This window comes from Alligator mississippiensis, chromosome 1 (genome assembly GCF_030867095.1).
Source record: "Alligator mississippiensis isolate rAllMis1 chromosome 1, rAllMis1, whole genome shotgun sequence".
In the NCBI taxonomy this organism is placed as follows: Eukaryota; Metazoa; Chordata; order Crocodylia; family Alligatoridae; genus Alligator; species Alligator mississippiensis.
Genome location: NC_081824.1, coordinates 317,498,288 through 317,524,233, shown reverse-complemented (window position 1 = coordinate 317,524,233; position 25,946 = coordinate 317,498,288). Strand labels below are relative to the sequence as shown.

The following is a 25,946-nucleotide window of genomic DNA, read 5'->3' as shown; positions in this document are numbered from 1 at the left end:
TCCCAGGTGGCAGAAGGGCACAGCCTGAGATATTGTGAGGGGGCACAACCTGAGCTGCAGTGGCCTTCAGCGTTGCCAGGTCTTAAATACGAAATGATTGTATTGAAAGCTCTCAATGATTGTATTTGCTGAAAAAATATCATACCCAGAAAAATACGTGAATACGTATGCAAATTATTCATCTTATTTACTTTATATTGCTCACTGTATAGAGACAGAGAGAGAGTGAGAACTGGGTCATCAAAGTTGAAGCCTTTCTTTATTTCCAGGTAAGCAGTCATAAGAAAGTGCTGACTGCAAATGGCAGGGGAAACAGTATGATCATTAAGGCAGTTTTCCTAGTTACTGGGGATAACTGCTTTTCTGGCAAGGGGTTGTACCTGGGCAGAGGTATTGCATAGTTAACCTCCCACTGCCATTTCCAGGGGGAAGGTCTTGGCTTTACGCCCACTTCATGGAGATGGGAGACTTCTCCCTAAGTTACTCCTGCAGTTGCATGGCTGAAGAAAAGCGAAACTCGGGGCATCCAAACCCCAAGTCTCTGGGCTTGGGTCTGCATGTAGGATGCCTGCCAAATGATTTGGAAGCACCTGAAGCCCCAGGCAGGGCTGGAGAATGTTTGCTGATAGTAGGGCTAAATACGGTTCTTGAATGACTCACGGATTTGGAATTGATTTGGCTGATTTGGAACATGAAAAATTAAAAAAAAATAAAAATCCAGAAGTCAGGCTAAGATCAAATGGTGCCAGCTGAATCCCAAGACCTCCAGGTTTGGGCCTCTACATAGGCTGCCTGCCAATGGATTTGTCAGCATCTGAATTCCCTGGGGTGAGAGCCTGGGACAGAAGATGTGTGCCAGTTGTAGTGCCATACATGGTACTTAGAACGAATGACTTCTGCCTGCTCCATCAATATGATTTGGAACTGATTTGACCTGGAATACAAAATAGATTAATTAAAAAAAGAAAATCCAGAAGCCAGTTAAGGTTCCCTGAGACTGACTTGGGTTTTGCAATGTGCTGCTTTAATGAGCTGCCTCAACAAATGACTGCATTTTGAAGGGGTGTAGGTTGCAGCTGTGTTAAGAACATAGGCAGACAAGGTTCTTTGGGTAAATCTGATACCTTTTATTAAAACAACTTAAATAATTGGAAAAATTCTTCTTAGTAAGCTTTGGGTATAAATACCCCTTGTGAGGCTGAGGAAGCATCTGCAGTTGGTGTGTGCTCTTCCTGAATGGAAGGATTAGTAAAGAAGCCAGAGGCTGGGCTGCATGCAAGTCAGTGGAGATGTAAATTGGGGAGTCAGTGGGTGAGAGACAGGTGGGACCATGGGGGGAAGGGGAATGAATGTAGCTGCTAACTAGTGAAGAGGTACCTGGGGAGTCAGATGGCAGGCAGGTTATAATGCGTCATAAATCCGATGTCTGTGTTTAGTCCAGACAAGGTTTGTTGGGTGAATCTGATATCTTTTATTAGACCAACTTAAATAGTTGAAAAAAAAAATGTTCTTAGCAAGCTTTTGGATTTAAAAACCCTTCAGTAGGCTGAGGAAGGGTTTTTAAGCCCAAAAGCTTGCTAAGAATTTTTTTTCCAACCATGTGTGACCGGTGCCTCCCGGGGGGGGGGGGGGGGAAGGGTACCTTCCCCCGGACAGTCAGTGACTGGGGGCAGGAGCGGGGGGCCCTGTGGCCGATCCTGCCGACCCACAACTGGCCACTGGCAGGGCAAGGTCGGCAGGGTGGGCCGTGGGGGGCCCGCTTCTCCTGGCACGCTGCCCAGCCGCCGCTTTCAGGGGGGCACGTGCAGCCCCCTCGCACCCCCTGCACCTCACCACTGCTTCCCACTATGTCAGTCCATCCGGTATCAGATTATTCACTCAAAGCACCTTGCCTGCCTAAGTCCTTACACCAACCCGGCTACAACCGACACCCCTGTATTTAGTCCATGGTTTATGTATTTCTTTTTTTGGCACACTTCTGCTGTACGGTACAGTTCGAGCACTTCCACTCGGGCAGGTCCTACAAGGGTGGAGACACGAGAAGGCTCTGGCGGGCGGGCGGCCTTGTGGCGATGAGCCAGCCTGCAGCGGCGGGAGCGCGGCTCCTCCCCCGGCCGGCCGGCCGGCCCGCCCGCCCGCCTGCGCACGCCCCTGCACACGCACATGCACAGTCGGCCGGCGCCGCCGCAGCCCGAGCCCTGCGCGCAGACAGGCTCCCGCGGCAGTGGCACTTCGCAGCGGCCGCCTCCACCAGGCATGGCACGGGGCTCCCCCGCACTATGGCAGCAGCAGCAGCAGCGCGACACCGCACCCTGGACTTCCTGCTCGGCGCCACAGGTACGGCGGCCCGGGGGGCGCCCCCGGCCCCGCTCCCGCCCCGGGCCTCTCCCACAATGCGAAGGCCGGGCCCGGCTGCAGCTGCTGCGGGCCCGAGGCGGCCCTCGGGCTGGGCTGGGCTGGGCGGAAGGAAGCACGAGGCAGGGCTGGGCTGGAAATGGTGCCCCTTCCCCCTGCGCCGCTTGCACTCGCTAATGGTGGCCGGAGCGGGGAGGGGAGGGAAATGCGGCAGGGTTTTGTTTTCCCCTGTGTGCGCGACACATGCGGCGTGCACACGTGCCTCCTCTACGCGCCTCCATATGTCTGCGCGTGTCTGGATACATCGAGGTTTAGATGCGTGTGGATCTGTCTAGATCAGTCTGGATACACACACGTAGACGTACCTGTTTAGGCGCGTGGGTCTTGATTTGTGTCTAGGCGCATCTTGATTGACCTAGACACAGCTATATATCCCATTGTTGGCTCCCTTTGTACTCTTCTTCACTGAGGAAGGCAAAATAATAGGTCTGGATGCGTTTAGATAGATAGGTCCATCAATCTAGAAGGCAAACATACGTCTAGACGTGTCTAGATAGACTCACTTTCTCGCTCTCTCTAGATATACATCCCTAGATCCATCTAGAAAGCAAAACTTAATACAATTATCTAGAGATACAGTAAAAGCCATGTTATCCTGCACTTCACAAGCTGGCATGCCAGCTTATAAGATAAAAGCGAAACCGGAAGTGGCCGCTGTGGCACTTCTGGTTTTGCCGAACCCCTACAATAACAGTTCTTTTCCCTTTTTCTCTTCTGCCCCCCTCCCTGTCTCTCACAGCAGGAGGTGCACTGGACCTGGCGGGAGAGGTGGCCACATCTAGTCCAGAAAACTGGCATGTTTTGTTATCCAGCACCCCTGATTCCCTATGGGTGCCGGATAACAAAGCTTTTGCTGTATATCTCTCTGATCTAGATGCATCTAGATACACATACATAGATGTAGCTATCTAGATCAATCCAGGTACATCTAGATCTAGATGTGTCCCATTGTCAACTCCCTTTGTACAGTTCTTTGCTGAAGAAGGCAAAATATATATACACACACCAGCATGTATTTTATTATCTCGATAATGAAATATGTGCTGGTGTGTGTATATATCTATATTTTGCCTTCCGTAGCGAGGAACCGAACGAAGGAACCTGACATCGGGACCCACCTGCATGGTTTCAACCTGAGGCTTTGGAGTGAAGTCACAGTTTGCATGGTTTTTATTTTAAACTATCTGTTTTTCACAGCAGGGCCCTCACTGAGACTTTTGGAGGAGATATGTAACTGGAAAGGGACTGCCCAACCTATACGTATACCAAATGCTGCAGCAACATGGTGCAGTGGCTGCTTTATGACAGTGATTCTCTACTCTGCTTGGTGTCATTAGATTCTTCTCTGAGGTGCTGGGCAGTATTGTTACTCCATGTGCAAATGCCTGCATGTGACCGGCAAGTACCCAGAGATATCAAATAGGAATCCATAGCATCAAAAATGTTCAAACCTGTAGTGGTCTTCCCAGGTTCTTTGCAACCAAAGAATTGCAGTATTCTTTTTCTGTAGTAAAAAGAGTGAAGGCTAGGATTCAGGATTTTCATTCATAGTCATCTCTGGAGTCTTTTGAGGTGTGTCTTGAGCCTAAGAAGCTTGAGAACCCCTGTTCTTAAGACCTTGCTTGGGCAGACATTTAGCAAGCAAGTCTAAGATGGGATATCATGTAGGAAGGTTTTTTTATATCCTCTTTTAATATTCTACCTGCTTTATAAGTTATTTTGTATCTTGCTGTAAGCCACCAAGAGCCTTTTTTGGAAAGGGTGGAATATTCATCTAATAGTTGAGAGACCTGGCTTCATGGCTCAGCCACCGCCCTGCTGGCTGACCTTAAGCAAGTAATTTCACTTCATTGAGCCTTAGGTTTCCCTAGCTGTAATACAGGGTTAAACATATTCAGATCTATGAACACTGATATCTGTTTGAAGACTGTTGCTGGAAGGTCTGAGGATTACATTGTTTGTTTTTTACTTGAAAGCAGGATTTTAACTTGTACCTTTACCTAAAGTTAGCCACTTATTTTAAATAAGTGTTTAACGTTAACTTTTTCCATGTGTCAGTGCATAAGCTAGATGCATACATAACTAGTATTTTATAATTTTATAAGCTTATTCAGAATTTCTCATCGGACAATGCAGCTGATCAGATAGAAAATAATTGGCAACTAAAGTGAGCTGGTGATCTGATTTGACTGCACTCAGTGCCTTGGCCTAGTTAGCTGTCACTGGACATGTTCAAGGCAAAGGTCAGCAAAAATATAATCTTTATTTGGCCAGCAAGGTATCTGAAAAAGATGGTAGGTAGATAAGGAGGTGAATTCTCAATTACTTGAATTACTTTGAATTTGAGCTCCACAGTTCAAAAGGGTTGTGGAGAAGCTTGAGAGAGTGCAGAGGAGAGCCAGACTCATGATCAGAGGTCAGGAAAATGGACCTTACGATGAGAGGCTGAGAGCCCTGGGACTCTTCAGCCAGGAAAAGCGCAGGCTCAGGGGCGATCTGGTGGCCACCTACAAGTTTATCAGGGGTGCTCACAGGATCTGGGGGACCGTCTGTTCACCAGAGCGCCCCAAGGGATGACAAGATTGAACGGTCACAAACTTTACCACGACTGATTCAGGCTGGACATAAGGAAGAACTTTACTGTCCAAGCCCCCAAGGTTTGGAATAGACTGCCGCTGGAGGTGGTTCAAGCACTCTGAACATCTTCAAGACGAATTTGGATGTTTATCTTGCTGGGCTTCTATGATCCCTGCAGACTTGCTGCCTCTGGGGCAGGGGGCTGGACTCGATGATCCTTCAGGATCCCTTCCAGCCCAAATGTCTATGAAACTTGGCGAACTATTATGTATTATTACAGTAACTTTTCTTAAGGAATGTCTACATGGGGAAATTTACTGCAAAATTGTGTAGGCTATGAATTTCCTAGCTGCTTCGTTCTCATGCTCCATATGGACATCCGAAGCTTGCAGTAAGTGGAGTTGGCATTCATTAAAAACCAGGCAGGTGTCCACTAATGCATGTTTGTGGTTTAATTTACACCCTTTGCCTGGGTGTAGATAAGCTTTTAATATCATACTTTCGAAATGAAACATACTGTGTCTTTTGTCCCTTTGGGGTGGGGTCAGGCATTTCCCTGAATTGCATCTTTAGATCTGGTTCAGCAATACCATAGATTCTAGAAGTTTCATTGCAATTCACATGTTTATATCTTTACAGAATTAGGCTTTTTAGTCAGCCAGCAAGAACCATGAAAACATTATCAAATAGAAATTACTACTCTAAAGCCTGTGTTTTCTTGAAAATACATTCTCTGCCTTCCCATTCCCTTCTTGATTAAATGGGGCAGTGTTGTCACATTACTTGTATCTGCATGTTCTTTTACCATCCTGTTTTTTTGTTTTGTTTTTTGGCTTTTCCATGTTTTTCTAAAAACAGCTCTTCTATCTCTAGTTAGGGTGTATATAAAGGGCACTCCCTAGACAAGGGAAAACTGATGAATGGCAGAAGTGTTGTCAGGTAAATAAAGTTAAGGGAAAATCAGATTTTCCCTTGGATCGGATGTGTTGCCTGTCAGAACAGCAGGTGAATAAGCTTGATAGAAGTGTTTATTTATTTATTTCCTCCCTCCCCTGAGTTGAAATCTTCTAACTCAAACTGGATTTTTCACTTGCAGTTTTCTCTCTAATTTGGTTATGTTGCAGACCAGAGCATGTTATTTCTCTAATGTTTACACACACAAGATCAATAAAGATAAGCTCTTTTTGACTTCATAGTTTATAAAGATCAGACTCTGGTGTCTGTCATCGTCTGTCTTCTAGAAGTTTCATTGCGATTCACATGGTTATGCCTTTACAGAATTAGGCTTTTTAGTTAGCCAGCAAAAAGCAAGAAAATATTATCAAACAGAAGAAGTGCACTGATATATTGACTGTATATCGGATCGGCACTGATAAAAGGAAAATCGACATTATCAGCAATTTGCTTTTATTGGTTGGTGTAGCCGATTAATGTCACTGACAAATGCTGCATGCATGCACACAGCTAAGAGTGCACCTCAGAAGCATGGAGAGCAGTGACAGGCTGGTAAGTCTGAAGGGGCGGGGGGGAGAAGAGGTGGGGGGTGCAGATTGAGGCTCCCATGGAAAGGGAGGGAGCTGCCCAGCCACAGCGGTGAACGTGACCCCAGGACTGGCTTGTCTGGGGGGTGGAGAGGGGGCGCAGGAAGGGTGGGCAGCTCCTTGCTGCTGTATGCACCCCCAGGGGAGAGGGCATATCCCCCAGATTCACAGACATTTAGGGCTGGAAGGGACCTCATGAAATCATCAGGTCCAGCCCCCCTGCTCTAGGCTCCAGGGTGGGTTATAGTGTGTGGGGGGCAGATCGAGGTGAGGGAGGGGGCAGGCTATAGCCACCCCACCCTGTAGCCCAGTGCTGCAGCCGCCCAGAACTCCTGCCTCCCGCTTCAAGTGCAGCCCTGGCCCAGCCCCCCTGCCAGGAAGAGGCTGGTGCAGCCCCTGGCCCAGAGCCTGCAGCGGGCAGCCTGTCCTAACCCTGTGCACAAATAGGTTGGGGGCACATGACCCCCATGCCTCCCCTGGGGGTGTGCGCAGTGGTGGGGAGCTGCCCGCCCCTCCTGTGCCCCCTCCCCGCACCCCCATGCACTCTAGATGAGCTGGCCACAGGGTTGCATTCTCTGTCCTGTGTGAGCAGGGCCTGCCTCTGCTTCACTCCATTCCTCACTGTGCGGGGCCTTGATCTGCACCCCCTCCTCCCCCCGCATGCCCCTTCCCCTCCACAGACTTATCGGCCTGATGCTGCTCTCCAAGTTGCTGGGCTGCATTCCTGTAAATCGGCAGTCAGATTAGTATTGGCCAATATGGCTGCTTAATTAATTGGCCATCGGTATCGGCCAAGAAAATCTTTATTGGTGCACCCCTACTTCTCAAAAGTCTGTTTTTTCTTTTAAAAAAAAAATCTCTGTTTTCCCATCCCCACCTTGATTAAAGGAGGTTCTCCTTGGTCTGGTTTAGTTAGGAAATGGAGGATGGAGATAATGGATATCAACATCTCTGCCCTCAACAGTTCCACGGGGCTGAATCCATTTGCCAGATTTGTTTATCAGTATGCCAACAGGGCGATAGGAGGATTTGGGAAATAAATGTTCTGTTGACTTCTCCACATGGTCAGTTTTATACTTGCCTTGGGGTAAGTGGGCATAGAGTGTTTGCAATAGTTCTTGAAGGCCTCTAAGGAAAATTTGAAGAACTGTTCTCCTGATTACCTGTGCTGGAAACCGGAAACAGGCAGTGATGGGGTTGCTGCTGTCACTACAACTGTGTGTGAGGCATAATTGCATAGTGACTTTGAATGCCGAGGAAAAATTGGTTATCAAAAATAGCTTTTAAAAAAACCTGTCCTGACTTTCTGCTATGTGCTGTCTAGTAGAGCAGGTGGCACTGACCATTCTGGTGAGTTCATTCTCTTGCAAGCAAAGATGCCATGATACTGAAGTTGCTGTTGTGCTTCTTGGATGGATCATCCTTAGCCACCCAACTGTTTAACGTTTTTCCTGCATTTTCTAATAGGTGTCAATTATTTCAAGACCCTATACTAAAGCTGACATCATTTAAATTAATTTTTTTTCACTTAATTGGAACTGAAAAATTTTCAGCCTTGTATCTTAACTTGTGTGACAATGACATCACAGTGAGATACTTAGTTTTGCAGAGCAGGGGTGCTTCAACCCCTGGCCCGCAGGCCAGATGTGGCCTATGGAGCTATGTCACCTAGCCAGCAGAGCTCCTCATGGGTGTGGAAATATGGTAGCAGGGGACCGGTTAACCCAGTCACTGCTCTTCCCTTGCCAAATTTCAAAGACCTGCATGGAGGGGTTGGGATTGGGCCCCAGGTGGGCTGTTGCCATACAGAGGGGTCAGGCCCACAGACTGAATTTGGCCTGTGGACTAACCGACCTGACCACTCATCCAGTCTGCAGGGTGAAAAGGTTGGGCACTACTGCTCCAGAGGCGCATTCAATGCAAAGCTCAAGGCTTAATAACCATTTAGTTGTAGTTCATATATAGTGTAAATCTGGGAAGGCGTGCAAGAGACATGCAGACAGGTATAATTGACCACATCTACAGGGCACACTGTGCTTTAAAATTTTGGCACAAAACCTGATTGTGGGCCAGTTTTAATAGGTGTGAGGTTTGTAGCTATCTTTGTTAGCTGTTGCTTGCATCAAATGTTCTAAAAGCAATTAAAAAAACCCCAAACACTTTGCATTCACACTCTTTCAGTTTACTGCTTAGTGAGCTCACAATATTTTTGAGAAAGCTTCAAATGCATAAGACGAACCTGAATATTTGTGTGATTATAGTGTAAGGGTACTGTGTGTGAATGTGGATATATTTAACCAAACTTCTCAGGCTACCTTTAGATAATGCGAAAGAGGGTGCACACTCAATCATTATTTCCTCTCCATGTCAACTTTAAGAAACTGTGCCTCCAGTGTGTGGCTGTCTCGATATAGACAGTACACTAAGACATGAGAATGAAGATCTCAAGGAACTTCTCCTTTATCAGCAGGAAAAATTCAAACAGAAAGCTATGTACTGAATTACCTGACAAGTAAGTAGTTATTCAGTTGTTGTGTTAAGATACAATTCTAAAGAGGTGGATACAGTTTTTTTCAAAGGCTCTGTTCTGTACATCAGACAGTTGTTTTTTAAGGGGCAGGGAAATTCTTGGAGTTGATCTACAAACAAGGAATATAGGATAAACAACCTATTTACTCAAATCTAATTTGACTCTGAATTTAAGACAACCCCATAATAATTAGATTCTATATATGGAAAACTTTTATAAATTTGTTATAATTTTCTGGGTAAAGAATCTAATTTTTGGTGGGTTGTCTTGAATTTGTTCCCTTCCTATTGCTACATCAGAGAAAATTGGAGTGGAGCTGGGCAGGTAGCCCTTTTGCCCTGCCACTGGCACCCCCTCCACCCCGAGCTCTCCCTGTCCCCTAGTCTTCGCCTCTTTCCTCCCTTTCCTTTTTACTGTCAGACGCTGCTTGGTTTCTGTTCCCTCCTGGAGCGCAGCATGGAGGAAGCTCATCCCTTGCCAGGCCATGTTGCAATGTCAGCGCTGCTGACTGGCTGGACAAGGGACAGTTTCCATGTGCTTTGTGCCTTGGAGGGGACACGGCCCAGGCTGGAGCTAAGCTGAACCTGATTGTAGAGGGACAGAAGGACGTTGGGGGGCGAGGGGGAGGGAGTGGAGCTGAAGCTGCAGAGGACAAGTGGAGAGTGGGTAGGAGGCTGCTGCTGTTGGTCTGAGTCTGGCCCTGATCCAGGCCCAGAGCCAGTATCGGAGCCATAGCAGCTGCCTGCCCCCCCTCCATGATGAGGAGGAATCTAAGATGAGGGGCTTTTTTCCCCCCAGGCTGATTTGAGAGTGGGTGGGAAGGGACCTCATCTTAGATTAGAGTAAATACAGAATCTGCTTTAAAACTATATAGGATTCCTCAAACAGAGCGAGACATTCATCGACTACTGTGCAAGTTTATGTCCGTGTCTGCAATCTGATCTCTAATACTGAAGACTCTTATCTCTGAACCTAAAGGGAGAATTTTGTGTCATGCAGAGGTTTGAGTATGCCATTAGGGAAGTAAAGATTTCAGTCTGTTTTTAAAAAGAAAGAAACCAACCTAAAACTTTATATAGAAGTTGCTGAATGGCATTGCTAAAAAGTGGAAGAGATGACTGTTTGTGAAAGCAATAGTGTGGTAACAGCTTGATTGTAAGCCGGTAGCCATGTTACCCTCTTGGAAGTTTCTGTTTAGCCTGACAAGTTCTTAAATGTCTTGGAAATAATTAGCTATTAGAATTACAACCTATTTTCCTCTTCTGTTTTTTAGATGGATAAATCTTGTATTTTATTAATAAATTTATGAGTCGTTTTTTATGGAATGTTTTAAGTTGACTATTGAAGATTAGCATAGATGGCAGAAAAAGGTACTTTTAAGTGCCACGTTCCCTTTTGAGATTTTGTAATTGTATCTTCCTATTCCTTTACTTTCATATCTTGCTGAGTTAAAGAAATGAATGACTAAAGGAGACACAGGGAAACTAACTACACAGTCAGCTGTTTATAAGGGTTTTATTCTCTAATCTTTCAATTGTAATTATATATAATGCCTTTTTAATAATATGTTATGTTTGTGTCCCTTTAATGCATCCTCCTGATGGTTATTTATATCTCATATAATAAAAATATATTTTTTCTTGCTTCTGTAAAAGCTTCATCATCAAATTAGGCTTGGCTGCAATTAGTTGGAGAACCTAGCATGAAGTATTATGGAAAAACTGCTCTTTGTTTATTAAAAAAACTAAACCCCATATCATCTTATGCAGGAAGACCTGTTTGTTGGGCCTGATCTATTCATGTCCAATAAATGGCTTTCCTATAGTTCATGATTCATTATGGAAGAGCACTCTGAAGGAGATTCTGCTCGGGACATGGGAGTCTGATCCTCGCTCTTTTTGACTGTTGAGAAAGTTATGAACAACTAGAGCCTTGTTCAACCAAACTAGCCAGTATCTCATTCAGTGAAAGATCCTTTACCTCCTACAAATGCCAAATGGCCCAGCCAATACTTGAAAACCCAGATCTAGTTTCATAGGGCCAGCGCCAGAACTTTTCTGAGTAAGCTCATAGGGAAGTGACCAAAGGCCTCTTAAATTCATTTAACTCAGTGGTCACCAACCAGCAGATCTCAATCCACCGGTAGATCTTGGAGCCTCTTGCGGTAGATCTCAGAGCCTGTTGGAGTTGATCCGAGGCTGGGGTGGGGGGCTAAGTGCCTGAGTGCATGCATGCACTCTCCCCAGCCCAGCAGGTCAGACCGTGGCGGAGGGAAAGGGGCAGAGGTTAGATCAAGGCCCCTGTGGTGAGGAACAGTGCTGCAGAGGCAGGAGCAGGGGTAAGTTGAGTGGGGCCCCAGCTGGGTGGGATTCGCCTGCTGGGGAGGCACTCTTTGCCCCCCCCCAACTAATTTTTTCTCCTGCCTTGATTCACCACTGCCCTGTCCCCTCCCCAAAGACTTACCTCCTGGGAAGGTGGGGAGGGGTGGCAGGAGCATAGTACATCTTAGGTTGTTTTTAAATGCCAAAGGTGATCTCCTTTTTAAAAATGGTAGAGACCACTGATTTCACTGAATCCTAGATCTAGTGCAATCTGGAGCAGACAGGACCATGGTATAGAAACAGCATTTGTGGCTGTACTGTATGGTCTTCTACTGTTGGTGGAAGGTGGGGAGACTTCTATTCTGAAACCTCCTGGAGTTCTAGCATTTGACCCAGTTGATTGTAATGCTGATGTGTGTAAGACAAGTGGCAATGGTTTTGGGAAAAGTCCTGAAGTGGTTTTAAACCTTACAGAAAGAAAGGATGAGGGGGGATGTATCCAAGGGGGGAAGCATCATGTCCCTGTCCAGTATTCTTGCTTATGAAGTCCTCTGAAATCAGTTCCTGCTTCAGTTCAGTCTCCACATACAGGTGCAACAATTGTTAAGACACATGACTCACGGATGAACTTTCCTTCACCACATTTGTTAATGCCACTATTATCAAATTGGCTTAGTTCTTGGCCAGGATCGACTTGTGGTTGAAGAAAAGCTAAATTGAAGGTGAACCTTCAATTTTACAGATTGGCTGAGGTAAATGTTTTAAATAACTTCCAACCCTTGTGTAGTCACCTCTTGTTGAAGATACTTGCCCACAGCTGGTTATCAGTCTACAGTTGGAGTGTATCTAGATTCCTTGTTGATGCTATACTCCTCTATACCAGTATCTTTAAGAAATGCTTTCTGCCATCTGGATTTGGCTTGTAGATCCTCACAGTCCAGCAGACATTGACCTATTTTCAGTAATATATGCCGTTTTGTCAGGTTTCAGCTATACTGCAATGTACCTAGCTATGAAGAAATTGGCCCTTTAGGACAGTCCAACTAATGTGTAAGGCAATAACTCATCCCCCCTTAGCAGAATTGGCGTCAAATTCAAAATCTCAGGTGCTCAGTGCCTTCAACCAGAATTGAAATGCTCAGGCATGAAAACTAGCCATCAGTATTGCTTTTCCAGGCACGTGGAAACTGCCTACTGCAAGGGCAAAGTTTGTCAATATATGAGATAATTTTTTCTCAAAAGACTAACTTGAGGTTGGAATAAAGTCTCACAGGAACTAAGAACTACTTTCAACATCAGCATTTTCTATTCTGACCACAGGGCACATTTCCCTGACCTTGCCTATAATAGCAAATGCATGTAGGATATCAGCCATACCATGGAAAAAAATCAATAAAAATAACTTAAAACTTCAACTCTTTCCTTTGAGAGTGAAGAGTGTGTGTAATAAATGCTGTGTTGTCTAAATTTGTTCTAGAGGGCATTTGTATTCCAAGGTAATGATGGAGAGTTTAAAAACTGAATAGAATAGAAATAGCACTGAAATTGAATAGATATTTTCAAAAGTTGGCTTGGTTTCCTAACTTTTATTAAATAGTCTTTGGGTGAAAAATCTGCAGATGTTCCAACAGGTGAGAACATAGTTTAAAATGTATGCTTTTGGTGTAAATTTGTGTAAAAATAAGTGGTATCTAATGGGTGTTCAGATAAAGATTTTTTTGTTTTGTTTTTGGGCCTATACTGATGGTTGATTATAAACCAGCCCTATCGGCTGATACTAATCCGATTGCCGATATGCAGCCCGGCAGCTTGGAGAGCAGCATCTGGCTGGTAAGTCTGGGAGAGGGAAGGGATTGGGGGTGGGGAGGGAGACAGATTGAGACCTCCACAGTGAGGGAGGGAGTGGGGCAGGCGTTGTCCAACCAGGGTGTGGCTAGGGCGGAGAAAGGGGCCATCTCCCAACGCTGTGTGCACCCTGGGGGAGGCGTATGGGGCATGTGCCCCCTGGATTTGTATGTGGGGTGAGGGGTTGGCTACTTGCTGTGGCCTCTTCCCAGTGGTGGGGCTGGGCTGGGGCTGTGCTTAGGGTAGGCAGGGGCAGGGCAGAGCAGGTGGTGGCAGCACTGGGGTGGGGGGCTATGGGGTGGGCTACAGCTACCCAAAAATTCACCATAGACTCTCTCCCAGTGCTGCTACCTCCTGCGCTGCTCTGAGTGCAGCCCTGGCCCAGCGCCCCCTCCAGGAAGAGCCCATAGTGGCAGCCCACCCTCAACCCACGCACAGATCCAGGGGGCACGTGCCTCCCCCGGGGGTGCATGCAGCGACGGGAGCCGCCCCCTCCCTGCTCCCTTGGACACGTCGCCTGTGGCTCAGTCCTGAGCCTTGCCCCAGTTCTATTCCCTCCCTCACCACGGGGGCCTTGATCTGCCCCCCCGCCATGCCCCTCCCCTCCCCCACAGACTTGCTGTCTGGACACTGCTCTCCATGCTGTCGGGCTACACTCGTGGCTGTGTGCATGATGTAGCTGTGTGCATGCATGTGGCATTTATCTGTGACATTATCAGCCAGAAAAAGCCAATTGCTGATAATGTCAATTTTCCTTTCATTGGTGCTGATACTAGATGGACCAATGTATAGTGCATCTCTAGTATCTGGTGTGGACCTAATGAAGCCAGTAGAGACAGGGTATTCTGAGATCAAATTTGCACAGGCAGCATCTGAAATTCAAATGATAGATCACAACAAGTGAGGAACAACACCTTAAGTTGGTTTTATTGCTTGTTTGTTTGTTTTTAATAGTTTGAACATTATTTAGCATAAACAAGCTTTGACACTAACTGGAACTTCAGGTTACTGTAACAAGACATATTAAGAAACAGCTCCCACAAACAACAGTTCTTCAATACTAGTGCCCTGCTCGTGCTGTACCTGGCACACAAGTTAGTACTACCATTTTGCATAGAAATGAGGTTTATGTATTTTGTCTTTGCCTGCCACACTGAAGTCCCCTTAATAAAGGCATGACAGTAGGCTATAAGTAGATGCAACAGAAACATTTCTAGACTTTGATGGAATCAAAGACTGCTTCTTGATTGAAAGTCTGCATGAAAAAAGTAAGCTCTCCCTGCCATTTCCCCCCCGCCCCCCAGTCCCACTTCATTAGTGGCTCGCTGCTACTGTTGGTGACTTCCATCTTCCATTTGCAAAGCATCTTCTAATATAAAGCTTGAGCATGGGGAGGAATTCTCTTGGCACATCTGAAGAGTCTGTTTATTGAGAATTTGGATGTGGAGTTTACCTTGCAGGCAATTTTGTATGATTGTACCAAATTATTTACAGATGTACTGGGTAAATAATTTATTGTACGAATCTCAGAGCATTTAATGGAACTAGCATGAACTCTTCTTTTCCACTGGTATTTGTAATATACTATCCTATTCATCAAGGTGAAACAGTAAATTGGTGTATGTATGTATATGCCAGCTGTTGATGTTAAAGATCTTTCAAACACTTAAGTTTGCTTGAAATGTTCAGTTTTCAGGTTTTCTTTACCATCTGTTGTCACTTTCAGTCTTTGCAGTGGGTTCTAATTAAATACCTCTCTTCCCAGACTAAAGTGTTTGTTAGTTCAAACACAGGTATCCATATGGTCCTATTTTCAAACCAGACTTACTTTATTATAACAACATTATTATTATAATGATTACTATTATATTGTTGCCCACCTTTTTTCCTTACATGTTTGCAAAGTCTGTGTAGAGATCTCAATTCATTAAAAAAATAAAAATAAAACAGGTGGGCATGAAACCTGCAGTGAATGACCCCTGTAATATGGGCATAAGTGCAGCAGGGAGGGAAACATCAGGTGAACAGTTGAAACATTCATATTTCAATTCTAATTGGGGTCCAAATCTAAAGAAGCAGAAAGGCATCTGACTTAAAAAAAAAAAAAAATCCAGTAACAAAAAGCTGCTCCCATAGTAGGAGGTCCATAAATGGTATTTGCAGAGTAAACGCCAAGAGCAGCATCAGTTAATTATTGCATGTTATTCCCAGAGCACTGCTAGTGTTTTGTAGCTGTTGTACAAAGTTATTGGTTAGCCATAATAGGATGGTACATAAGATGTAGTTTTTTTTGAATGAAGCTGAGGTATGTCATTGAAAACGTAGGAAAAACCATTTGCCTGTCTTGGCCTGAGGAGTCTTGGATTGATATAGAGGAAATGGGTACCTCAATCAGTGGTTACCACTGGCAAATCTGAAATGACTGGGAGAATTTGACAAAATAGTTTAGTGTAGGCATAGTAAAAAATAACCCTTTGCATATGTCAGAGCCTCTCCTAACAAATGTGCAAGTGCACATGGTATGCACTGGAGTGCAGGGGGAAAAAAGCCAGTTGCACTGATTTATCACGTTTCCACAACTCTAAAAGACCCTGAATTTAAGGCAACCTTCCCCCCTCCCCAATAATTAGATTCTATATATGAAAAACATTATAATCTTGTAATAATTTTCCATGTATAGAATCTAAATTTTAGACAGCTTTTAACTTGTCCTTTCCACTGCTGCAGGGGGACAGGCAGTGGGAAGGTAAGTGGTGTGGTCTGGTCAAGCAGCTTGCCTCCTGCTTGTGCCTGCCCCCCTGCCACCTCTGCTCCCCTCTTTTGCCTCCTTGCCTCCCCCCGCCTGCTCCCCACTGGAAGGCTCCATCTCCATCCTAGCTTAGGACACAGAGCACGGCCCTAGCTAACTCAACAGCAGTGGTGCTTGGCCCGCACAACTGCTATAGGGCAGGGCTCAGTGACCCAAGCTGAACAGAGCGTGAACAGAGCTTGCTGGCAGAGAGCAAGGAACACACGCTCACACACGCGCACACCAGCTGAGTGTGAGGGAGTTGGGAGGGAAGAGGCTGCTGAGGGGAGATGGTGGGGTGCAGAGGTTGGGGGAAGGGCTGGCAGCAGCTGTGGCTAGCACCCTGGCCCTGGGTAGGGGCTGGAGCCCAAGCCACAGCAGCTGCCTGCCTTTCCCCACTCCCAGTTCTAAGATCTGCCACCCTCCCCCCCCATCTTAGAATTGAGTCAGTGCTGTTCTTCTGATGCACACTTCAGCCAATCTTTTATTTGTCTGCTTCTGTCCTACAGTAGGTGATGACTTCACCCTCTTTCATTCAGGGGCTATCTTTTTTGTTTAATTCCACTTAACAGGTTTAACAAAACAGTACCAGTAGATTAGTTTGAACCATGATATTTCTTCATCCCCTCCTGCCAGTATAATTATGTCCGTCTAAGCTCCATATTTGTTTGCAAAGGTAGGTGTAAACAGGCTGTCTTGCCTTTGGCTTTGCTTACCTAAGGGGCTCTTCAGCCAGTTCACTCTTTAAACAGACAAAGTCCTGTTGTCCTGTCCTTGATACCAGGAGGGGGCCCCGGTGGCTCTGGCCCTAGCACAGTAGTCTGGCTCCTCCATGAAGCAAGTGGTGCAGCCCACCACTTGCCTCTGGCTTACAGCTGTTAAATTACAGTTCACTGCCCTGCTGTTCTTCTTTCTGGGGTGTTTAAAGGAATGGCTCATTGGGGAGCCATAGCTACTCAGCAGGGCTGGCTGTTCCTTCTAAGGGGACAGGCCACCCTGTTAGTGGGCTGGTGTGGGGATGATGAAGCATTATGGTTAATTGGGTTTAGTCATTCCAGTGTAAATTGTTTAGTGCAGTTTCTTGGTGTTGATGTCACTGGAGATAAAAGCCAAGTTACAGTGTTTCACTCATTTCGGGGATGACTTTCTCTGTGGTAGAATCTGTATATAACTCTGTAGCACTTGGAACCCATGTTTTAGACTACTGTTTCTACACTCTCTTGCAGCACTGCTTTCTAGGGTAGCTCTGAAAGTGTGATTTAAGGATTTGGATTGCAGGTAATCTCATTGGCTGTGTCTACACATGCGCTTTACTGCAGAATCGACTAATTGGCTGCAGAATAAAGCATCACTGTCTACATGTGCAATGGTATTAGACCACAATAAAGTAATTTAAATGCTGCAGTAAGATATAAGCGCACATGTAGATACTGCCCATGGGCATAAATTGTTCCCAGTCAGCCCAGCCATCCAGGGGCCAGACTCTTGCTTGCTGCCTAGCCACACAGCTCCACACTTTCAGCCCCCTCAGCCAGCCTCTCTGCCCCCAATGCCTCCCCTGCCACCCTGGGACTGCTCTGCCCTGGCTCGAATTAGTGCTGTCCTGGGCACATGTGTAGATGCTGCGCCTGGGAGCAGTTTACTCTAGCTCAAACTACTCTAGAGTTTATTGCTTTGCATTAATTGCATGTGTAGACACACCCAGTAAGTTCTAAAGGCCAGCTTTGTGTTCCATCCTAGGAACTGAAGTGTCAGGATAAATTCTTTCCATTTGTCTGCTATTGCCTGTGTGTTGTTTTGTTTTGCTTTTTAAACTTGGACTAAATTATTTTCTTTACTTAACCTTTTGTAACTCCTTTATGTGCAGCAGGATTGGCAAATGTAGCAGGATGGCAAACAGAATGTCAGTTGTTCTGTTGATAACACATGAGAGAGATTCCAGTGCAGCTCCTTGTCTTGCTGTTGTGCCATTACTGTGCAAAAGCAATTAACAGTAAAAACTTTATTTCCAAAAGTATAATCCTGAATAAATACATGTAGCAAACATGAGGAATGTAAAAATGCCATTTTATGTTTTAACTAGGAAAAGTGACTAGGATTTTAACTATGGTTGTTAAAGGTCAGTGGTTCCTTTAAAAAATAAGCTGAATACATTTTTTCTTTCTACTTATTTTTTTTAAATTGGCCTATATTAGAGCCTGAATTCAGTATGACTTAAAATCACTTAAAGCTTCATTAGTGAGGTGTTAAGAACTTTTAATGCGATGACATTTTATGGCTTTTTTTTTTTTTTTTTTTTAAGGATTTACAGAACTGTAGCTAGGGAGGGACATCTTTTGACTTTTAAGATTGACTGAAGCCTTATAAAGGTCTTGCTACAGTCAGTACTTACAGAGGAGCACATGCTTTTGTTTTTCTAAATATAAATATGCACAGAAATGTTTGCCTGATTAACTTTGGCTGCTAGCTACAGAGAAAGGAACAGTATTATTTAAATAGTTAATTTAAAGTTGCGAAACCAGTTAGAAGTGGAAAATAAGCTTTTTCTAATTTTTTACCTGTAAATAAATACCAAGTGATAGAGGATGAAATCTACTAAGTTTACAAACTTGGAGATGGAATCAGATTTTTCAAGGAGATTCAGGTACTGAAGATTGCTGATACGTGAGCTAAGGTTGGATGGGAGTGAAGCCAGTGACCACTCAGCTCTCACTGAGATTTTCAAAAGCACCCATGCAGTTTAGGTCCCTATAGATTTTTTGCCTAAATGCCTTTGTTTTCTGGCTTCCATGCACCACATTTTCAATCTCAATATATTAATATTTCCTTATTTAATAACTTGGTTTTAAATACAAACTTTTCATAAAATCTTTCTTGCATATCCAACACATTAATCTTTATTTTAGCCAATGAAGAAAATAACTTTAAAATGATGTTGTACATTTGAATTCCAATTTCCTTCCAGTTAAAACACAGCCTGAAAGAAATCTCTGAGGGGCAATAATGATCACCTGGCAAACGTCACTTCTTTTTCTTTTTTTAACATGAAGAATTTGAATAATGCTTTATACTATATATGTTTATCTTTCCTTTTATCCAGAAATACCAAATTAAATGTATATAATGTGGATTTGCAACCAAATATAGTTATTTCAATGGTTATTTCAACTAATGACAGTAAACACTTTTAAAAAAAGAAAATACAAGTACAAATGCAAAACAAGATTAAAATTGATGCTGTAAATCCAGGGCTTCCTGCTTGTTAACTTTTAAATTACTGATGTTAATCATATTGGGTTAAAGTACTCTCTCCTGGTTTCAACTAATTATGCAGTGTTACAAGATGGACCTAATTGTGAGACACATGGCATATCTTGGCAGAGGGCATCATTACTAATAGTAGTATATTCCAAGACCTCATTCCACTGTTCTGTTAACCTTTAGAAGTACTTTTTGGATTGAGAGCATGAGCTGAATACTGAACTGTCAGTATTTTTGGGCAGGGGGTGGAGGGGGAGCTATTAGCTGCCAAGTAACGGACAGTCCACTTCTATTAGCCAAAGATAGCAATGAGCAGAGGAGTATTTCATTTGGGAGGAGTGAACTCCTGCTATCTTAGAAGGTAGAAGGGGAAGCTGCTGGGATTTTTACCTAAAACCCCATATGGGGTTCATTTCTTTGATTGGCCTTTGGCTGATTTCATATGAGGTCAGTCCCACTCTATTTGCTGGAAGAAAGGAGTTTCAGTATCTCCCTTTTGCAATTGCTTCTGGCTGCTGCGAGGGTGCAAATTGTTTCTGATACTCAGTCCCCTCTAAAACTCTTAGCTGCAAGCTGTAGGTATGGTAGGTCTCTGCTAATGGCTTTCTTCTTGCTTACCCCAAGATATGCATCCACATACTTATACTCCTCTCCTACTGTCTGCAACAAGTTTGTGAAGTACTAGATTCCCACTGTACGACTCCATCCCTTCATCCCATCTATGTATTGGGAAGACACTATATGCATGGACAATCAAAGTACATGATGCCCGCCCCGCATCCTTGCTGCTTGCCCTGACATGACCAGGAAGCAGGGCCTAGTGGCTGCAACACCAGAGCTCACCTGGCCTGGTGCACCCTGTACAAGCTGCCTATCACAAAGAAAAATGGCAACTTCCAGTAGTGGCTGCTGCATGGGGCCCTGGCCATGGGCACCTTTGTCTGCCCCATAGACCTGGCAGCATCAGTGGCCTGCCCTTTCTGCAAGGAGGTGAAGGAGCCTCTCTTCCAGGTCTTCTTGGGTGGCCCCCCAGCTGCAGCTTGTCTTTGCAGCCCTCAGTGCCCCGTTTGGTACGCTGGACGTGGCCTTCTCTGGGATCATGTGTTGATTTTTTTTAAGGGTTTTTTTGTGTTTGCTTTCTCTTGCACTGAGTGGCCAAAGGGACAAGATTTGTGTGTTCAATTTTGTGCTGGGCTAGGCCAAGATGGTGATCCCGAAAAGATGCAGAAGCCAGCTCTCAGGCCATCTCCAGCAATGCCCTCAAATTTTTCGACTTCTTGGTTTGGATGTTGGGGGTCAGGGAAGGAGTTTCAGTCTCTGGTGACAGGTTAACTTGGTGTATGTGTTCTGGTGATGGTGTTTCATGTCAGGCCCCTGGGAGGGCTACACATTTTTTTTATGGTTTCAGCTTTTTGTTTTTAAGTCTTAATGAAAGCTGACTATATTTTTGAAGCAGTGGTGACCTAGTACTTCTCTTTAATCTTCCATCTTTGCCTCTCTAGAGGCTGTACTTCAAGACGTATTCTGTATATGGAGTCAGCATGCCAAATTCTGACAGGCGTGATTAGTGCCTTAAATTTCTTTTCCCTCCTGGGGAAGGTTGTTTTGGGACTCATCCCAGCTTAATTTAAAAACATTCCTCCGTTAGCTACAAGTAGTTCTTAAAATGGTCCTAGTTCCTTTGCAGCACGGAGGGGATCTTAAAGTCGGGTAGCCAAACTTGAGCAAAGCAATAAAATAAGAACCAATGATTGCAGGATTCTCCTTGTAATTGCATTTAGATAGTGGTAAATGGGGAGGGGTCGAAACTACTCAAAAAAGATGGAGCCAAGGACCTTGGATGATACAAATTCTATAATCAAGCAGTATTATTTGTACTGTGCATAAGTCAGGAAAAATATGTTTAATCATCCTGGGGAAGTGTAGTTATGCTCTCAAGTCAAGCATCTACTCTCTGAATATTGATTTATCATCTCTGACAAGCGAGACTAATGTTTGTGTATGCAGTTAAGGAATGAAATAGATTCTGATGAGCGAACTTCCTTTGTATTTGAAACTTAAAAATGATTCTCCACCAAATTTCAGTTTCCCCAAAAGGATTTTTAAATCTAGCTGTGCCAGTTTACAGTAAGTGGTCAAGTGTCCTTGGTTTTTGTGTGTTATTGGGTTTTATCCTTTTGTGATGGCCAGTCGTAAGAACCATCTCCTGAGCCACTCGCTCTTTGGGTGTGATGTTGACTTCTCCCTCTGGTGCTGGCTTGGATTATGGAAGGAGGTTAGTCATGGTCCACCCTAATACCCACTTAGAGATCCTTGCAGGATTGTGGCTTTAAATGCTAAACAAGTCAGGGCAGGGACTGTATCTTTCATAAATTCTACAGAGCTCACTCCATACTTGGCATATGGGAGAAAAAGTGGGTTTGGTTTTTGGAGTAGTCCAGAGGCCATTAACTACACCCACATAAATACCAACCTTTTTTTTTCCCTTGTTGTAATAACAAGTTGAGATTTTTTGACCAAATGATGTTTTTAGTCCTTCCTCCCAAGTCAGTCTGTGCAATGCAGTAGTACATAAATCAGCGCCTTGTATACATAAGTATAGTGGTACAGCAGCACCAGAGCTCTGTTGTAGGATTTAAGCTAAGTGCCTTGATTGAGGCAAAATTATTTGGACTGTGTGCAGGAGCTTTCATTATTGTTTCCAGATTTTTTTAAAGGGCACCAGCAGAATGTGAGGCATTTCAACATAATCTGTGCTGTCAAAGATTAGCTAATCCTAATAGATGATATATGAAGACGTGTGACTCGCTGGTAAAATTAAGGATGTGTTTTGTCATTTCCTACCCTGTTTCAAATGACTAAATTTGCATGGTTGAGATTTTAAGGTGCAGTCTGTGATGTAGTTTTGCTGGGTGTGTCCTTTATTTGAATTAGTAGATAAGCACCACCTCTCTGAATGAAAGAAGCCAGCAGAAGGTTGTGTAGAGACTCCTCTGTCATCTTCTGACTGTCATGTCCCCTTTAACATCTGTTTTTTTCCAAGGGGGCACTTCATGCCCTGACATTACAGTTCCTGTAGTGTATAACCCCTCAGTTCTGCAGGAGCTGCCAGAAGTCACACAGCTGTGCAACACATGCACTGATGGCTTCCTTGTGGTAGCTACTGTCTGCTGCTATAAATGGTGTCTTTAAAAAAACCCCCAAAAAACAAAAGCAAAGTTCAAAAGTGTTTAGTTGTCACTAAAAGAACACTTCCATGGGGGCCAGTGTACAAAAGCCTGGTGAAGGAAATAGTGCCATCTTGTTGGGGATAGGATTCTGTGTGCATGTGAGCTACTGCAAAAGTGACTGAGGCGGAAGGACATAAATGAATTGGTTATGTGGCTGGAATGGAAAGAAGGGTGAATGGGGGAAGGAGGGAATGAAAGGAAATGAGAAAAAAGGGATTTCCTATATTAGATCGTTTATACTGTATTCTGTCTCTTGTAGTGGCTAGAATGGAATGCCTCAAAAGAAGGAATGAGTAGGCAGCTGAGAGACGATCTACTCTTAATTGTTCTTATCCTGATGTCTGAGCTAGAGATGGGTTTAACATTTCTAGCACAAGGCTTAAAATACCTTTTTGTTTTGTTTTGTTAATATATACTTAGATATAATATGTAAGAGCTGGCCTGTGGATAGTTTCAAAGATAAAGAGTTAATGTTTGTACCTGCCCTGTTCAGTGACCTTTGGGAGGGGGAGAAGGGAGAAAAATAGGATTTTGGTCTTTTGACTTGTCACTTGGACATGGGAGCATGTCAAGATCTGAATGCTTAAGCTTCCAGAGGTTCTTATTTACTCAGAAGTGCTCAGACCTGTCTTCAGAGAAGGAAACAGATGGTACACATTCACACGAAGAAAGTGGTTGTCTCTGCCTGTCATGTTATGTTTATCCTTCCTATAAAGAAATGCTGCTGGTCTGGAGCTAAAAAGCCTGTGCAGGCAGTTGGAAGTGTATAGCAAAAAAAAAAAGGGGGGGGGGCAGGAGTTGGCAGGAAGGTATAAGAAAATGAGTGACTCATTTCAGTTTGCTTCACTCGTCTGGTGGTGCCAGAGGTATTGCATCAATTTATAACTTGTCTCTATTCAGAGTTGCGGTGGCTTAACTGCAGATGTGTATGTGAGAAACCGGTACAATCTCCTCCAGAATACCATGTACCTGATCTTAAACCTGGTTTAAACTGATTCATTTTAGTTCAGTAAGAAATTGGTTCAAACTGAATCAATATTAAAGTTTCTTAAGTCACAAAAAGGGTGCCAACCCATGTGTTGCATCAGTTTATGTACATTTGTTTTAAACATGCATTACCCTTCTGGTTAAAACAGTACAAATTGTTATGTACTTGTACATGGTACCTGGCACCTGAGCAGAAGAGGAGGGTTTCACTTACGCCACTTACTCATGGACTCTCCCTGGAATTTGTTTCCCAGGTGGGTGTTTACTCAAGTCCTGGTAAGAGAAATCTAGGCTTTGTACAAAATAATGCAGTCTTTATTTAAAAAAACAAACAAAAATAAAACCTAAACCCCAACATTTGATCTTAGAACAGGAGTGGCCAGTCTGTAGCATGGGCAGAGTGTGTGTGTGATTTTTGTAGGGCAGGGGCAGCAGATTGGGAAGGGAGCAGAAAGCAGAAAAACAGGTTGGGGAGAAGGGGATCGGAGTGGCACTCGAGGATACGTGGCTTAATTTGTGACACATCTGCCAAAAAGGGTGCACTCCAGTGTCCTGGAATATATTTGGCTCTTCTTTAAGTACTTAGCTGTCTGCAGGGCATGAAGTAATAGAGATGAGTGCTTTTGTCCTGATGTATGTCATTTACCTTGTGGTTTGGAATTGGAGGTATTCTTTATGTACATGAAGTATTTTTGACGCTTGTAAACTAGACTTGTGTGGGAGTTCACTGCATTTCTGTCTCGGAACTAACTGTAGCATTGTTACTCTAATTTTGACTTAATGTCAGTCCAATTTACTTGCTTCCCCACTGAATAAGTTTAGAACCAAACTCCTCCTCATTTTTCCCTCTTCTCTGCCTGCTGTACTTGGTTGCACATTATCCAATATGCATTGTTACTTCTTTAGGACAGTGATCCTGTTTATCATGATCCATGCAAGCCTGCAGCACTCTAAAAGCCAGCACCCGTGACAGAGTTGTGCAGTTACTTAGGAATGGATGGGGGGAAAAAAATGTTTCTCCAACCGAAACTTTATGTGGGATTAAGATAGCCAGAATGGGCTCACCACAGCACCCTGGGGTCATGTTTGCTAACAGTGTTTACATTCTGTTTTTCTAAGCTTTAATGATTATATATGCTACAAGCTTATAATAAAGCTGTGTACTGAATAGATTGTGTGCGTCTGCATATGTAAAAAAAAAAAAAAAAAAAAAAAGCTTAATTATAGCTGTTCTTACAACAGCAGTTTATTATTTAGTACACCCTGGGGCAATATGCAGTTATGTGCCCATGCAATTTTGCACATAAAACATATGACCCTGCATAATTTTGCATAATTTAACTTGGATGGGGTCTGTACCCCCATCTCCACGGGGCTCCTGGCACTCCAGCTGGGAGCCACACATGAAGGCACCAAGCATGCTGGCGCACAACTCCACAGCTGGAGAGTGGGGTGGGGAGCTCCTGCCTGCAGGAGTGGGGGTAGGGTTTGTGGGTGGGTGTGTCACTTGTCAGTCCCCCTCCCATGGTGGCACTGGCGGCAGCAGCAGGCAGGCCCTTGGAGCACTTGTGGCCATGGCAGGCAGAGCCCCCGTCGGCATGCGGCTCTGACTGAGTCCTGGGGGGCTGTACACGGTGGCATGGAGCTTGCCTGGCCCAGTCTGCTGGTGTGCACCTTCAACCCAAACTGGGCTGACTCCATGCCAGCACGTGGGGCTCATGGCACTGCAGGTAGTAGCTGCACACCATCTGGTCAGGCCAGGCCAGGCCGAGTCCATGCCTCCACACGTGGCTTTCACTGGAGTGCTGGAAGCCCCATGTAGAGGCACAGAGCCTGCATGGCCTGATGGTGCGTGGCTCCTGCCTGCAGTGCCATGAACCCCATGTGCAGTCTGGTCTAGTTGAAGGTGTGTGCCAGCAGACCAGGCTAGACTGGGTTGGCTGTGTGCCACCATGTGTAGCCCCTGGGACTCTGGCAGAGCAGCGTGCCACTGGGGGGCTCTGCCTGCCATGGCCTCAAGGGCCTGCTGCTGCTGCCACTGGCGGGGGGACACAACGACATGTGGCTCACACCCACCCAGATGGGTTTTTTGGGATAGGTATTAAGGATATAAGATGAAATGTAAAAATAAATAAATAAAAAGTTATTAATTTTTGCATAATTCTGAATTTTTCTATGCACAATTCCCTGGGGTGTAATTTAGGTTGTTTAAAATGAAGCTTTTGGCTTTGAAGAAAGTCAGAAATGTAGTTTTATTTTTTAAAGACTAGAAGTAAATACATATGCTGTGCCATTTTCTCAGAGTACAGAGCCAGAGTCATTAGATGCAGTTAGTACTGAACTTTATCAATAAGGTGCCTCACAACTGATGGTTGCAGTGAATACAAACAATTTTTTTAAAGCATTATGAAGTCTTGTGCTTCAGAGAAACATCTTAATATGGGAGGAGAA

General features: G+C 44.5%; 1 protein-coding gene and 1 long non-coding RNA gene across 2 annotated transcripts in view; one reads left to right on the top strand and one right to left on the bottom strand.

Moving 5' to 3' along the window:
- Positions 1 to 240: 240 nt before the first annotated feature.
- Positions 241 to 3,023, bottom strand: LOC109285005 (uncharacterized). Its single transcript, XR_002092678.2, has 2 exons — positions 2,721 to 3,023; positions 241 to 934 (listed from the first exon to the last, which is right to left on the bottom strand). It is a non-coding gene; the product is annotated as an uncharacterized LOC109285005 (long non-coding RNA).
- SMS (spermine synthase) overlaps positions 2,157 to 25,946 on the top strand; it is a 90,084-nt gene continuing 66,294 nt past the window's right edge. The window contains exon 1 of the mRNA XM_059720852.1: positions 2,157 to 2,337. Within this exon, the coding sequence (XP_059576835.1) occupies positions 2,280 to 2,337 (58 nt within the window). The 5' untranslated portion in view covers positions 2,157 to 2,279. The remainder of the gene's footprint in view (positions 2,338 to 25,946) is intronic.